Source organism: Oncorhynchus mykiss, chromosome 23 (genome assembly GCF_013265735.2).
Source record: "Oncorhynchus mykiss isolate Arlee chromosome 23, USDA_OmykA_1.1, whole genome shotgun sequence".
NCBI lineage: Eukaryota > Metazoa > Chordata > Actinopteri > Salmoniformes > Salmonidae > Oncorhynchus > Oncorhynchus mykiss.
The window spans coordinates 8,262,105-8,276,131 of NC_048587.1; the positions used below are offsets into that span (position 1 = coordinate 8,262,105).

Consider the following 14,027-nt stretch of genomic DNA (forward strand, 5'->3'; position numbering starts at 1 on the left):
GGGGTATGGTGCAGTATGATGGGGTGTGGTGCAGTATGGTGGGGTATGGTGCAGTATGGTGCAGTATGGTGCAGTATGTTGGGGTATGGTGCAGTATGTTGGGTTATGGTGCAGTATGTTACAGTATGGTGCAGTATGTTACAGTATGGTGCAGTATGTTGGGGTATGGTGCAGTATGATGAGGTACGGTGCAGTATGGTGGGGTATGGTGCAGTATGGTGGGGTATGGTGCAGTATGTTACAGTATGGTGCAGTATGGTGGGGTATGGTGCAGTATGGTGGGGTATGGTGCAGTATGTTACAGTATGGTGCAGTATGGTGGGGTATGGTGCAGTATGTTACAGTATGGTGCAGTATGTTGGGGGTATGGTGCAGTATGGTGGGGTATGGTGCAGTATGGTGGGGTATGGTGCAGTATGTTACAGTATGGTGGGGTATGGTGCAGTATGTTACAGTATGGTGCAGTATGTTACAGTATGGTGGGGTATGGTGCAGTATGTTACAGTATGGTGCAGTATGTTGGGTATGGTGCAGTATGTTACAGTATGGTGCAGTATGTTGGGTATGGTGCAGTATGTTACAGTATGGTGCAGTATGGGTACCAACTGAGGATAAGGAGGAACCAAACCAAAAACAGGCTTTAAATATTTGAAGACAAGTTTAAAGTTAGTTCCCCATTGGGACTTGAAATGTCTTATTCCTTGTCTCGTCTCTTTATTTTTGGGGGCATTTGTAACTCCGCCCCCTCGCTACAGTGTTTATGTAAAGTGGCAGTTGTGTTTGACAGTTGGTCTGAAGGGAGGAGGCTGAAACAGAGGGGGAACTGTCACAGGACTGTCAACCATTTTAACATGACACTATCAAGACATAGACATAAAGTTGAAGTCGGAAGTTTACATACATCTTAGCCAAATACATTTAAACTCAGTTTTTCACAATTCCTGACATTTAATCCTAGTAAAAAAAATCCCTGTTTTAGGTCAGTTAGGATCACCACTTTATTTTAAGAATGTGACATGTCAGAATAATAGTAGAGATATGTCACGATCGTCGTAGGAACATTCAGACCAAAGCGCAGCGTGACATTGGTTCGACATATTTTATTGATAAGTGAAACGCACAAAAAACAATAACGCGACACGTGACGCTCATGCAGTGCTCACAGAAACGAGATCCCACAAAACACAGTAGGGAAATGGCTGCCTAAATATGATCCCCAATCAGAGACAACGCTAAACAGCTGCCTCTGATTGGGAACCATACCAGCCCAACATAGAAATACACAAACTAGAGTACCCACCCTAGTCACACCCCGACATAACCAAAATAGAGAATAAAAAGGCTCTCTATGGTCAGGGCGTGACAAGATAATGATTTATTTCAGCTTTTATTTCTTTCATCACATTCCCAGTGGGTCAGAAGTTTACATGCACTCAATTAGTATTTGGTAGCATTGCCTTTAAATTGTTTAACTTGGGTCAAACGTTTCGGGTAGCCTTCCACAAGGTTCCCACAATAAGTTGGGTGAATTGTGGCCCATTCCTCCTGACAGAGCTGGTGGAACTGAGTCACGTTTGTTGGCCTCCTTGCTCGCACACACTTTTTCAGTTCTGCCCACAAATGTTCTATATGATTGAGGTCAGGGCTTTGTGGTGGCGAGATGGTGAGATGTTGCTTCAATATATCCACATAATTTTCTTTCGTCATGATGACATCTATTTTGAGAAGTGCACCAGGCCCTCCTGCAGCAAAGCACCCCCACAACATGATGCTGCCACCCGGGTGCTTCTATTCAACTGTTGCAAACTATAGTCTAGCATTTTTATGGCGGTTTTGGAGCAGTGGCTTCTTCCTCGCTGAGCGGCCTTTCAGGTTATGTTGATATAGGACTCGTTTTACTGTGGATATAGATACTTTAGTACCTGTTTCCTCCAGCATCTTCACAAGGTCCTTTGCTGCTGTTCTGGAATTGATTTGCACTTTTCACACCAAAGTATGTTCATCTCTAGGAGACAGAACGCGTCTCCTTCCTGAGCGGTATGACGGCTGCGTGGTCCCATGGTGTTTAGACTTGTGTACTATTGTTTGTACAGATGAACGTGGTACCTTCAGGCATTTGGAAATTGCTCCCAAGGATGAACCAGACTTGTGGAGGTCTTGACTGATTTCTTTTGATTTTCCCATGATGTCAAGCAAAGAGGCACTGAGTTTGTAGGAAGGCCTTGAAATACATCCACAGCTACACCTCCAATTGACTCAAATGATGTCAATTAGCCTATCAGAAGCTTCTAAAGCCATGACATCATTTTCTGGAATTGTCCAAGCTGTTTAAAGGCACAGTCAACTTAGTGTATGTAAACTTCTGACCCACTGGAATTGTGATACAGTGAATTATAAGTGAAATAATCTGTCTGTAAACAATTGTTAGAAAAATGACTTGTCCTAATCAACTTGCCAAAACTATAGTTTTTTTTACAAGAAATCTGTGGAGTGGTTGAAAAACGAGTTTTAATGACTCCAATTTAAGTGTATTTAAACTTCCGACTTCAACTGTACATGAGTAAATATATATATATTAAAATGCCACTATCACAGCAGAGAGAGACATACCTGAGTAAATATATAGATTAGAATGACACTATCACAGCAGAGAGAGACATGCCTGAGTAAATATATAGATTAAAATGACACTATCACAGCAGAGAGAGACATGCCTGAGTAAATATATAGATTAGAATGACACTATCACAGCAGAGAGAGACATGCCTGAGTAAATATATAGATTAGAATGACACTATCACAGCAGAGAGAGACATGCCTGAGTAAATATATAGATTAAAATGACACTATCACACTATTTATTTTTATTTTTTGCCTGTACCTCTCTTATCTCACCTCATTTGCTCACATTGTATATAGACTTATTTTTCTACTGTATTATTGACTGTATGTTTGTTTTACTCCATGTGTAACTCTGTTGTTGTTGTATGTGTCGAACTGCTTTGCTTTATCTTGGCCAGGTCGCAATTGTAAATGAGAACTTGTTCTCAACTAGCCTACCTGGTTAAATAAAGGTGAAATAAAATAAAAAATAAAATAAAATAGAGAGACATGCCTGAGTAAATATATAGATATAAATATAGATATACATATATAGATATAAATATATAGATAAATATATAGATATAAATATATAGATATAAATATATAGATATAAATATATAGATATAAAATATAGATAAATATATATAGATATAAAATATAGATAAATATATAGATATAAATATATAGATAAATATATAGATATAAAATATAGATAAATATATAGATATAAATATATAGATAAATATATAGATATAAATATATAGATATAAATATATAGATATAAAATATAGATAAATATATAGATATAAATATATAGATAAATATATAGATATAAATATATAGATATAAATATATAGATATAAATATATATATATAAAATATAGATAAATATATAGATATAAATATATAGATATAAATATATAGATATAAATATATAGATATAAATATATAGATATAAAATATAGATAAATATATAGATATAAATATATAGATAAATATATAGATATAAAATATAGATAAATATATAGATATAAATATATAGATAAATATATAGATATAAATATATAGATATAAATATATAGATATAAAATATAGATAAATATATAGATATAAATATATAGATATAAATATATAGATATAAATATATAGATATAAATATATAGATATAAAATATAGATAAATATATAGATATAAATATATAGATATAAATATATAGATATAAAATATAGATACATATATAGATATAAATATATAGATATAAATATATAGATATAAAATATAGATAAATATATAGATATAAATATATAGATAAATATATAGATATAAATATATAGATATAAATATATAGATATAAAATATAGATAAATATATAGATATAAATATATAGATAAATATATAGATATAAATATATAGATAAATATATAGATATAAATATATAGATATAAATATATAGATATAAATATATAGATATAAAATATAGATAAATATATATAGATATAAAATATAGATAAATATATAGATATAAATATATAGATAAATATATAGATATAAAATATAGATAAATATATAGATATAAATATATAGATAAATATATAGATATAAATATATAGATATAAATATATAGATATAAAATATAGATAAATATATAGATATAAATATATAGATAAATATATAGATATAAATATATAGATATAAATATATAGATATAAATATATATATATAAAATATAGATAAATATATAGATATAAATATATAGATATAAATATATAGATATAAATATATAGATATAAAATATAGATAAATATATAGATATAAATATATAGATAAATATATAGATATAAAATATAGATAAATATATAGATATAAATATATAGATAAATATATAGATATAAATATATAGATATAAATATATAGATATAAAATATAGATAAATATATAGATATAAATATATAGATATAAATATATAGATATAAATATATAGATATAAATATATAGATATAAAATATAGATAAATATATAGATATAAATATATAGATATAAATATATAGATATAAAATATAGATACATATATAGATATAAATATATAGATATAAATATATAGATATAAAATATAGATAAATATATAGATATAAATATATAGATAAATATATAGATATAAATATATAGATATAAATATATAGATATAAAATATAGATAAATATATAGATATAAATATATAGATAAATATATAGATATAAATATATAGATAAATATATAGATATAAATATATAGATAAATATATAGATATAAATATATAGATATAAATATATAGATATAAAATATAGATAAATATATAGATAAATATATAGATAAATATATAGATATAAATATATAGATATAAAATATAAATAAATATATAGATATAAATATATAGATAAATATATAGATATAAATATATAGATAAATATATAGATAAATATATAGATAAATATAGATAAATATATAGATAAATATATAGATAGATTAATGCATCTTGAATAAGGGCTCAATAAAGCAGACCTGAGTCCCGTCTCTCTGAGACAAACACATTTTGATGGACCTTGGATTATGTGATGCCTGGTTGTGTCACCTGGCTATCTTGAGATGAATGCGCTAGCTGTGGGTCTCTCTGGATGGGAACGTCTGCTAAATGACTACACTGTAATGTAGTGCTGTGGGTCTCTCTGGATGGGAACGTCTGCTAAATGACTACACTGTAATGTAGTGCTGTGGGTCTCTCTGGATGGGAACGTCTGCTAAATGACTACACTGTAATGTAGTGCTGTGGGTCTCTCTGGATGGGAACGTCTGCTAAATGACTACACTGTAATGTAGTGCTGTGGGTCTCTCTGGATGGGAACGTCTGCTAAATGACTACACTGTAATGTAGTGCTGTGGGTCTCTCTGGATGGGAACGTCTGCTAAATGACTACACTGTAATGTAGTGCTGTGGGTCTCTCTGGATGGGAACGTCTGCTAAATGACTACACTGTAATGTAGTGCTGTGGGTCTCTCTGGATGGGAACGTCTGCTAAATGACACTGTAATGTAGTGCTGTGGGTCTCTCTGGATGGGAACGTCTGCTAAATGACTACACTGTAATGTAGTGCTGTGGGTCTCTCTGGATGGGAACGTCTGCTAAATGACTACACTGTAATGTAGTGCTGTGGGTCTCTCTGGATGGGAACGTCTGCTAAATGACTACACTGTAATGTAGTGCTGTGGGTCTCTCTGGATGGGAACGTCTGCTAAATGACTACACTGTAATGTAGTGCTGTGGGTCTCTCTGGATGGGAACGTCTGCTAAATGACTACACTGTAATGTAGTGCTGTGGGTCTCTCTGGATGGGAACGTCTGCTAAATGACTACACTGTAATGTAGTGCTGTGGGTCTCTCTGGATGGGAACGTCTGCTAAATGACTACACTGTAATGTAGTGCTGTGGGTCTCTCTGGATGGGAACGTCTGCTAAATGACTACACTGTAATGTAGTGCTGTGGGTCTCTCTGGATGGGAACGTCTGCTAAATGACTACACTGTAATGTAGTGCTGTGGGTCTCTCTGGATGGGAACGTCTGCTAAATGACTACACTGTAATGTAGTGCTGTGGGTCTCTCTGGATGGGAACGTCTGCTAAATGACTACACTGTAATGTAGTGCTGTGGGTCTCTCTGGATGGGAACGTCTGCTAAATGACTACACTGTAATGTAGTGCTGTGGGTCTCTCTGGATGGGAACGTCTGCTAAATGACTACACTGTAATGTAGTGCTGTGGGTCTCTCTGGATGGGAACGTCTGCTAAATGACTACACTGTAATGTAGTGCTGTGGGTTTTATGTGTAGTTTCCTGTTTGGACCCCAGGAAGAGCAGACCCTGCCTCGGCAGCAGCTCACTGGGGATCCTAATAAATATTACTGATACTACTACTCTCTCTGTCTCTCTCTCGTCTCTCGCTGTTTTTTCTTATCCTCTCTCTGTCTCTCTAACTCTTTCCTCTCCCTGTTTTTTCTATCCCTCTCTGTGTCTCTCTAACTCTTTCCTCTCCCTGTTTTTTCTTATCCTCTCTCTGTCTCTCTAACTCTTTCCTCTCCCTGTTTTTTCTATCCCTCTCTGTGTCTCTCTAACTCTTTCCTCTCCCTGTTTTTTCTATCCCTCTGTGTCTCTCTAACTCTTTCCTCTCCCTGTTTTTTCTATCCCTCTCTGTGTGTCTAACTCTTTCCTCTCCCTGTTTTTTCTTATCCTCTCTCTGTCTCTCTAACTCTTTCCTCTCCCTGTTTTTTCTATCCCTCTCTGTGTCTCTCTAACTCTTTCCTCTCCCTGTTTTTTCTTACCCTCTCTCTGTCTCTCTCTCGCCCCCCTGTTTTTTCTCTCTCTCACTCTCTCGCCTCCCTGTTTTTTCTATCCCTCTCTCTTCCTCTCTCTCTCTTTTTCTGTCTCTATTTTTCCCTCTCTCTTTCTATCTCCCTCTCTGTCTTTCTCCCTCTCTTCTACCCTCTCTCTCACCTTGTCTCTCTTTCTCTCTCTGGCATTCAGACAGCCCCTCCTCAGACAGCTCCTCCTCTGTTACCTCTCCTTCCTTTCCGGACTGAGTCTCCTCACAGGTCTACAAGCTGTGCTGATGTTTTTTTTTATTTATGCACCACTTATCTCTTCCACCGGTGTGAGTCGGCGCAGAGAGCTCCGCTGCACAGTGCATACATATTTAACAACACAGTGTGTGTGTGTTTTTACAGGCATGTACATCCCCAGCTGCGATGAGGACGGCTACTACAGGCAGCTGCAGTGTGACCAGAGCATGGGAGAGTGTTGGTGTGTTGACCAGCACGGAGGAGAAATTATGGGCTCTAGAATCCATGGCAACCCTGACTGTGGTAAGAGCTCTAGGGCTGTAGGGGAAGAGCTTCTTGGTGGTTATACAATAACAAAAAGCAGACATTGTGATTGGTTGAGACACGTTCTAAGCCACTTTAAAAAAAAAAAAAATGTTTAGTATAGGTCAGCCTATGAGAAATGCCTGCGCATCCAGTGTCCCATCAACCAATTCATTAACTTGATGTCTACTGTAAAAAGCATCGAGACATTATATCCCCATGCTTCTAGCCTAACATTTGGTTTGCAACAACAGGGGGGTTTGTACAAACGTTTCTGTCTGTCTCTGGACATTTGTAACATTGTTTCGATATTGAAATTGGATCTCCACTATCCTATTGAGAATGAATTAACGTGTCAGGATGAGACGCACATCTTTTCTCAGCCAGTCGAAATCATGAATCAGCAAAAAGGAGGGTGGGGTATATTGGCCATATACCCCACCCTCCTCGGGCCTTATTGTTTAATTGTACACTCAGCCCTTAGCCGTGGTATATTGGCCATATACCCCACCCTCCTCGGGCCTTATTGTTTAATTGTACACTCAGCCCTTAGCCGTGGTATATTGGCCATATACCCCACCCTCCTCGGGCCTTATTGCTTAATTGTACACTCAAGGTTGTGCAAAAAGGGCTTTTTTATCACGGCTACACTGCTCTACAAGGCTCCTCTTCTTCTGTGAGGTTTAACAGGTTGGTATCCAATATGTGGCTTTACCTCCCCCAACGGAACTACAGTATAGATCCATTACACTTTGTGATACAAAATGGGAAAAGAGGAACCGGGGAATTATAATAAATAAATAAAGATATACATATATTTTAATTACCCTACCAACTTAACCCTACACTCATTAAAAACCCACGACCACATTCCACTACTTTGATCCTATCTGCTCCGGCACCATGCCAGCGGCCTGGGGGGACAGGACAACAAACCCTGTATCTCTTCCGAAGTCAAATCTCATATATCCAGATACATCCTCTGCAGCTGCCACCACAACATCTATTCTCTGTGATTCACCTTCCATTTCCGCGGAACAGTTGATAACCACTGCTATAAACACTAAGAAGCCAACCTTACTGAAGCATATATCACTCGTTGGCCGATCCTTCTGTTCTGGCACAGCTCTACTATTCACTGGAATCCTCTCAGGATCCCTCACCCTTGACCCCTCCTCCTCTACTTTCTTCACTGCCTCCGCGTACGACACTGTCCGCACAACTCTGACTCAAAGCCACCTCAATCTGCCTCTCTCACAGCAGACACTTCCGATCCCCAGCATCATAGACACCCCTACAGTTAACACACACCACTTTATCCACCGAAACGACACAATCCTCTTTTCCATTGCCCTCCTGCACACTTCCCACATCTTGGAATCTCCGTCCGTTTACACTGCTGTGACATGGCCATAAACGTGGCACCTGAAACACTGCAGTGGATTCGGGAACAGAAGCTCTAACAGGAGACGTGATATATCCTAACATGGCTTTGTTGGGTAGAGACTCTGACTCAAAACCAAGTGGAGGCTTCTGAGGGGAGGACGGCTCATAATGTCAGGAACAGAGCTAATGGAATGGCATCAAACACATGGAAACAAATGTGTTTGATACTATTCCACTCTAGTTGTTACCACGAGCCCGTCCTCCCCAATTAAGGTGCCACCAACCTCCAGTGTTCAAAACTCAAAAGGACTGACGGTGACTCCTCTGTTTCCCCATGCTCACCACCGGGTCTGTGTCGCACCAAACGACGAGCGTCACCAACACCAGGAATCTTCAACTTCAATTGTTCCACCTCCAAACCTAACGCTACCCCAGACATCACTCCCTTTAATGGTGCCCTGTAACTAAGTGTAAAGCAAGATACAGGTCTTTCCCCAAGTTGTGTAGCACGGAGAGCCCTGCTCCCTCTGATCTGAATAAACACAAACAAATATCACCAGTCCACTTCGGGTTACCTTCACCGACTCAACAGTACCCGCCATCTTTTCCACCCAACCTGAAACCACCCGTGAATCAGCCAAAAGGCCTGGTTCCGCCCTCACTCCCACTGGACCAAACTTGTCTTTATCAATAACCATGTCCATCAATGCAAGTCTCTGGCTCCGAGATCCTCACAACACCATCTACCCCTTCACCTCCAGAAGTGGAACTGGCGTCCGCCTCGCTCTGTTTGAACTTGTGATCAGTCTTCCTCGTCATACCTTCTCCATTGTTATTGTTAGCTTCAATAGATTCAAACCTCCCTCAGTCTTCCTCTTCATACCCTCTCCATTGTTATTGCTAGCTTCTATAGACTCAAACCTCCCTCAGTCTTCCTCTTCATACCCTCTCCGTTGTTATTGTTAGCTTCAATAGATTCAGACCTCCCTCAGTCTTCCTCGTCATACCCTCTCCATTGTTATTGCTAGCTTCAATAGATTCAAACCTCCCTCAGTCTTTTCAACCTCCTCTCACTTTCAAATCAAATCCCATTTTATTGGTCACATGCACATGGTTAGCAAATGTTATTGAGAGTGTAGTGTAGGGAAATGCTTTCCCTCCCATTTTGTATTTATTAAGGATCCCCATTGGCTGTTGCCAAGGCAACAGTTACTCTTCCTGGGGCCCAAACACATTAAAGCACTTACATATAAACCATAATATAAAACAGTACATCATAAAACATGATCACACCACTACATATCTACAATACAAAATGTGTAATACCAACCATACAACTATATTACAATGTACGTGTGTGTAGAGTGAATGTGCTAGCGTGTGCGTGTGTCTGTATCTTTGTGTGTGTCTCTTCACAAGCCCCGCTGTTCCATAAGGTGTATGTTTACCTGCTTTCTTAAAATCTGATTCTACTGCTTGCATCAGTTACCTGATGTGGAATAGAGTTCCATGTAGTCATGGCTCTATGTAGTACTGTGGAATAGAGTTCCATGTAGTCATGGCTCTATGTAGTACTGTGGAATAGAGTTCCATGTAGTCATGGCTCTATGTAGTACTGTGGAATAGAGTTCCACGTAGTCATGGCTCTATGTAGTACTGTGGAATAGAGTTCCATGTAGTCATGGCTCTATGTAGTACTGTGGAATAGAGTTCCATGTAGTCATGGCTCTATGTAGTACTGTGCGCCTCCCATAGTCTGTTCTGGACTTGGGGACTGTGAAGAGACCTCTGGTGGCATGTCTTGTGGGGTATGTATGGGTGTCTGAGCTGTGTGCCAGTAGTTTAGACAGACAACTCGGTGCATTCAACATGTCAATACCTCTCATAAATACAAGTAGTGATGAAGTCAATCTCTCTTCCACTTTGAACCAGGAGAGATTGACATGCATGTCATTAATGTTAGCTCTCCGTGTACTTTTAAGGGCCAGCCGTGCTGCCCGGTTCTGAGACAATTGTAATTTTCCAAAGTCTCTCTTTGTGGCACCTTGACCACACTGCTGAACAGTAGTCCAGGTGCGACAAAACTATGGCCTGTAGGACCTGCCTTGTTGATAGTGTTGTTACATCAAATCAAATTGTATTGATCACATACACGTGTTTAGCAGATGTTATTGCTGGTGTAGCGAAATGCTTGTGTTCCTAGCTCCCAACACTGCAGTAATATCTAACAATTTCACAACAATACACACACATCTAAAGTAAAGGAATGTAATTAAGAATATATAAATATTTGGACAAGAAATGTCAGAATCTTAAGAAGACAGAGGAGCTCTTTATTATGGACAGACTTCTCCCCATTTTAGCTACTGTTGTATCAATATGTTTTGACCATGACAGTTTACAATCCAGGGTTACTCCAAGCAGTTTAGTCACCTCAACTTGCTCAATTTCCACATTATTCATTACAAGATGTAGTTGAGGTTTAAGGTTTAGTGAGTGATTTGTCCCATATACAACGCTTTTAGTTTTGGAAATATTTAGGACAAATGTATTCCTTGCCACCCATTCTGGACCTAACTGCAGCTCTTCGTTAAGTTTTGCTATCATTTCAGTCGCTGTAGTAGCTGACGTGTATAGTGTTGAGTCATCCGAATACATAGACACACTGGCTTTACTCAAAGCCAGTAGCATGCCGTTAGTAAAGATTGAAAAATGAAAAGGGCCTAAACAGCTACCCTGGGGAATTCCTGATTCTAACTGGATGATATTTGAGAGGCTTCCATTAAAGAACACCCTCTGTGTTATGTTAGGCAGGTAACTCTTTATCCACATTATAGCAGAGGGTGTAAAGCCGTAACACGTACGTTTTTCCAGCAGCAGCAGACTAATGTCAAAAGCCGCACTGAAGTCTAACAAAACAACCCCTACAATCTTTTTATCATCAATTGTTCCCAGCCAATCATCAGTCATTTGTGTAAGTGTTGTGCTTGTTGAATATTAGGCCCAGCCTTTGGAACTTTTGTTTTTCCTAGATATGGCTACTGTACTGGGGATCACTACATCCTATGCATTTGAATACTGCTTTAAAGCAATCCTCCTCCCGTAATCAATTTACTTGACTATTCAAGCCAAAATCTGTTGTTAGCCTCTTCGAGAGACATGCTAAGCCCTGTACTCCCTCCACTTACAGCACTTTGCTTCGCCTCCTAACTATGACCGCAGCACAGCTGTGCTTAAAAAGTTGTTTAGCTCGCCCTCTCGTGTTCAATTGCTTTAGTATTACAGGCTGTAGGGCTGTATAGAGGTATAGGGCTATAGGGCTGTATAGAGGTATAGGGCTGTAGGGCTGTATAGAGGTGTAGGGCTGTATAGAGGTATAGGGCTGTATAGGGGTTTAGGGCTATAGGGCTGTATAGGGGTTTAGGGCTATAGGGCTGTATAGGGGTTTAGGGCTGTATGACTGTATAGGGGTTTAGGGCTGTATAGGGGTTTAGGGCTGTATAGGGGTTTAGGGCTATAGGGCTGTATAGGGGTTTAGGGCTATAGGGCTGTATAGGGGTTTAGGGCTGTATGACTGTATAGGGGTTTAGGGCTGTATAGGGGTTTAGGGCTGTATAGAGGTTTAGGGCTGTATGACTGTATAGGGCTGTAGGACTGTATAGGGGTTTAGGGCTGTATAGGGGTTTAGGGCTGTATAGGGGTTTAGGGCTGTATAGGGGTTTAGAGCTGTATAGGGCTGTAGGACTGTATAGGGGTTTAGGGCTGTATGACTGTATAGGGCTGTAGGACTGTATAGGGGTTTAGGGCTGTATAGGGGTTTAGGGCTGTATAGGGGTTTAGGGCTGTAGGGCTGTATAGAGGTATAGGGCTGTATAGGGGTTTAGGGCTATAGGGCTGTATAGGGGTTTAGGGCTATAGGGCTGTATAGGGGTTTAGGGCTGTATGACTGTATAGGGGTTTAGGGCTGTATAGGGGTTTAGGGCTGTATAGGGGTTTAGGGCTGTATAGGGGTTTAGGGCTATAGGGCTGTATAGGGGTTTAGGGCTGTATGACTGTATAGGGGTTTAGGGCTGTATAGGGGTTTAGGGCTGTATAGAGGTTTAGGGCTATATGACTGTATAGGGCTGTAGGACTGTATAGGGGTTTAGGGCTGTATAGGGGTTTAGGGCTGTATAGGGGTTTAGAGCTGTATAGGGCTGTAGGACTGTATAGGGGTTTAGGGCTGTATGACTGTATAGCGCTGTAGGACTGTATAGGGGTTTAGGGCTGTATAGGGGTTTAGGGCTGTATAGGGGTTTAGGGCTGTAGGGCTGTATAGGGGTTTAGGGCTGTTTAGGGCTGTATAGGGGTATAGGACTGTATAGGGGTTTAGGGCTGTAGGACTGTATAGGGCTGTATAGGGCTATAGTGCTGTAGGACTGTATAGGGCTGTATAGGGGTATAGTGCTGTAGGACTGTATAGGGGTTTAGGGCTGTAGGACTGTATAGGGCTGTATAGGGCTATAGTGCTGTAGGGCTGTATAGGGGTTTAGGGCTGTATGACTGCATAGGGGTTTAGGGCTGTATGACTGTATTGGGGTATAGGGCTGTATGACTGTATAGAGGTATAGGGCTGTATGACTGTATTGGGGTGTAGGGCTGTATAGGGGTTTAGGGCTGTATAGGGGTTTAGGGCTGTATGACTGTATTGGGCTGTATAGGGCCGTAGGGCTGTTATAGAACTGTAGGGCTGTATAGAACCGTAGGGCTGTATATGGCTGTATAGGACCGTAGGGCTGTATAGGACCGTAAGTGCTGTATAGGGCTGTATAGGACCGTAGGGCTGTATAGAACCGTAGGGCTGTATAGGACCGTAGGGCTGTATAGGACCGTAGGGCTGTATAGGGCTGTATAGGACCGTAGGGCTGTATATAACCGTAGGGCTGTATAGGACTGTATAGGGCCGTAGGGCTGTATAGGACTGTATAGGGCCGTAGGGCTGTATAGGAGTTTAGAGCTGTATGACTGTATAGGACCGTAGGGCTGTATAGAACCGTAGGGCTGTATAGGACCGTAGGGCTGTATAGGACTGTATAGGACCGTAGGGCTGTATAGGACCGTAGGGCTGTATTGGACCGTAGGGCTGTGTAGGGCTGTATAGGGCCGTA

General features: G+C 39.3%; 1 protein-coding gene across 2 annotated transcripts in view; it reads left to right on the top strand.

The window, feature by feature from the left end:
• Positions 1 to 14,027, top strand: part of LOC110515875 (testican-2-like) — a 113,019-nt gene that overhangs the window by 96,789 nt on the left and 2,203 nt on the right. For both annotated transcript variants that reach the window (XM_036959871.1, XM_036959870.1), the window contains exon 11: positions 7,357 to 7,494. In XM_036959871.1, the coding sequence (XP_036815766.1) occupies positions 7,357 to 7,494 (138 nt within the window). The remainder of the gene's footprint in view (positions 1 to 7,356; positions 7,495 to 14,027) is intronic.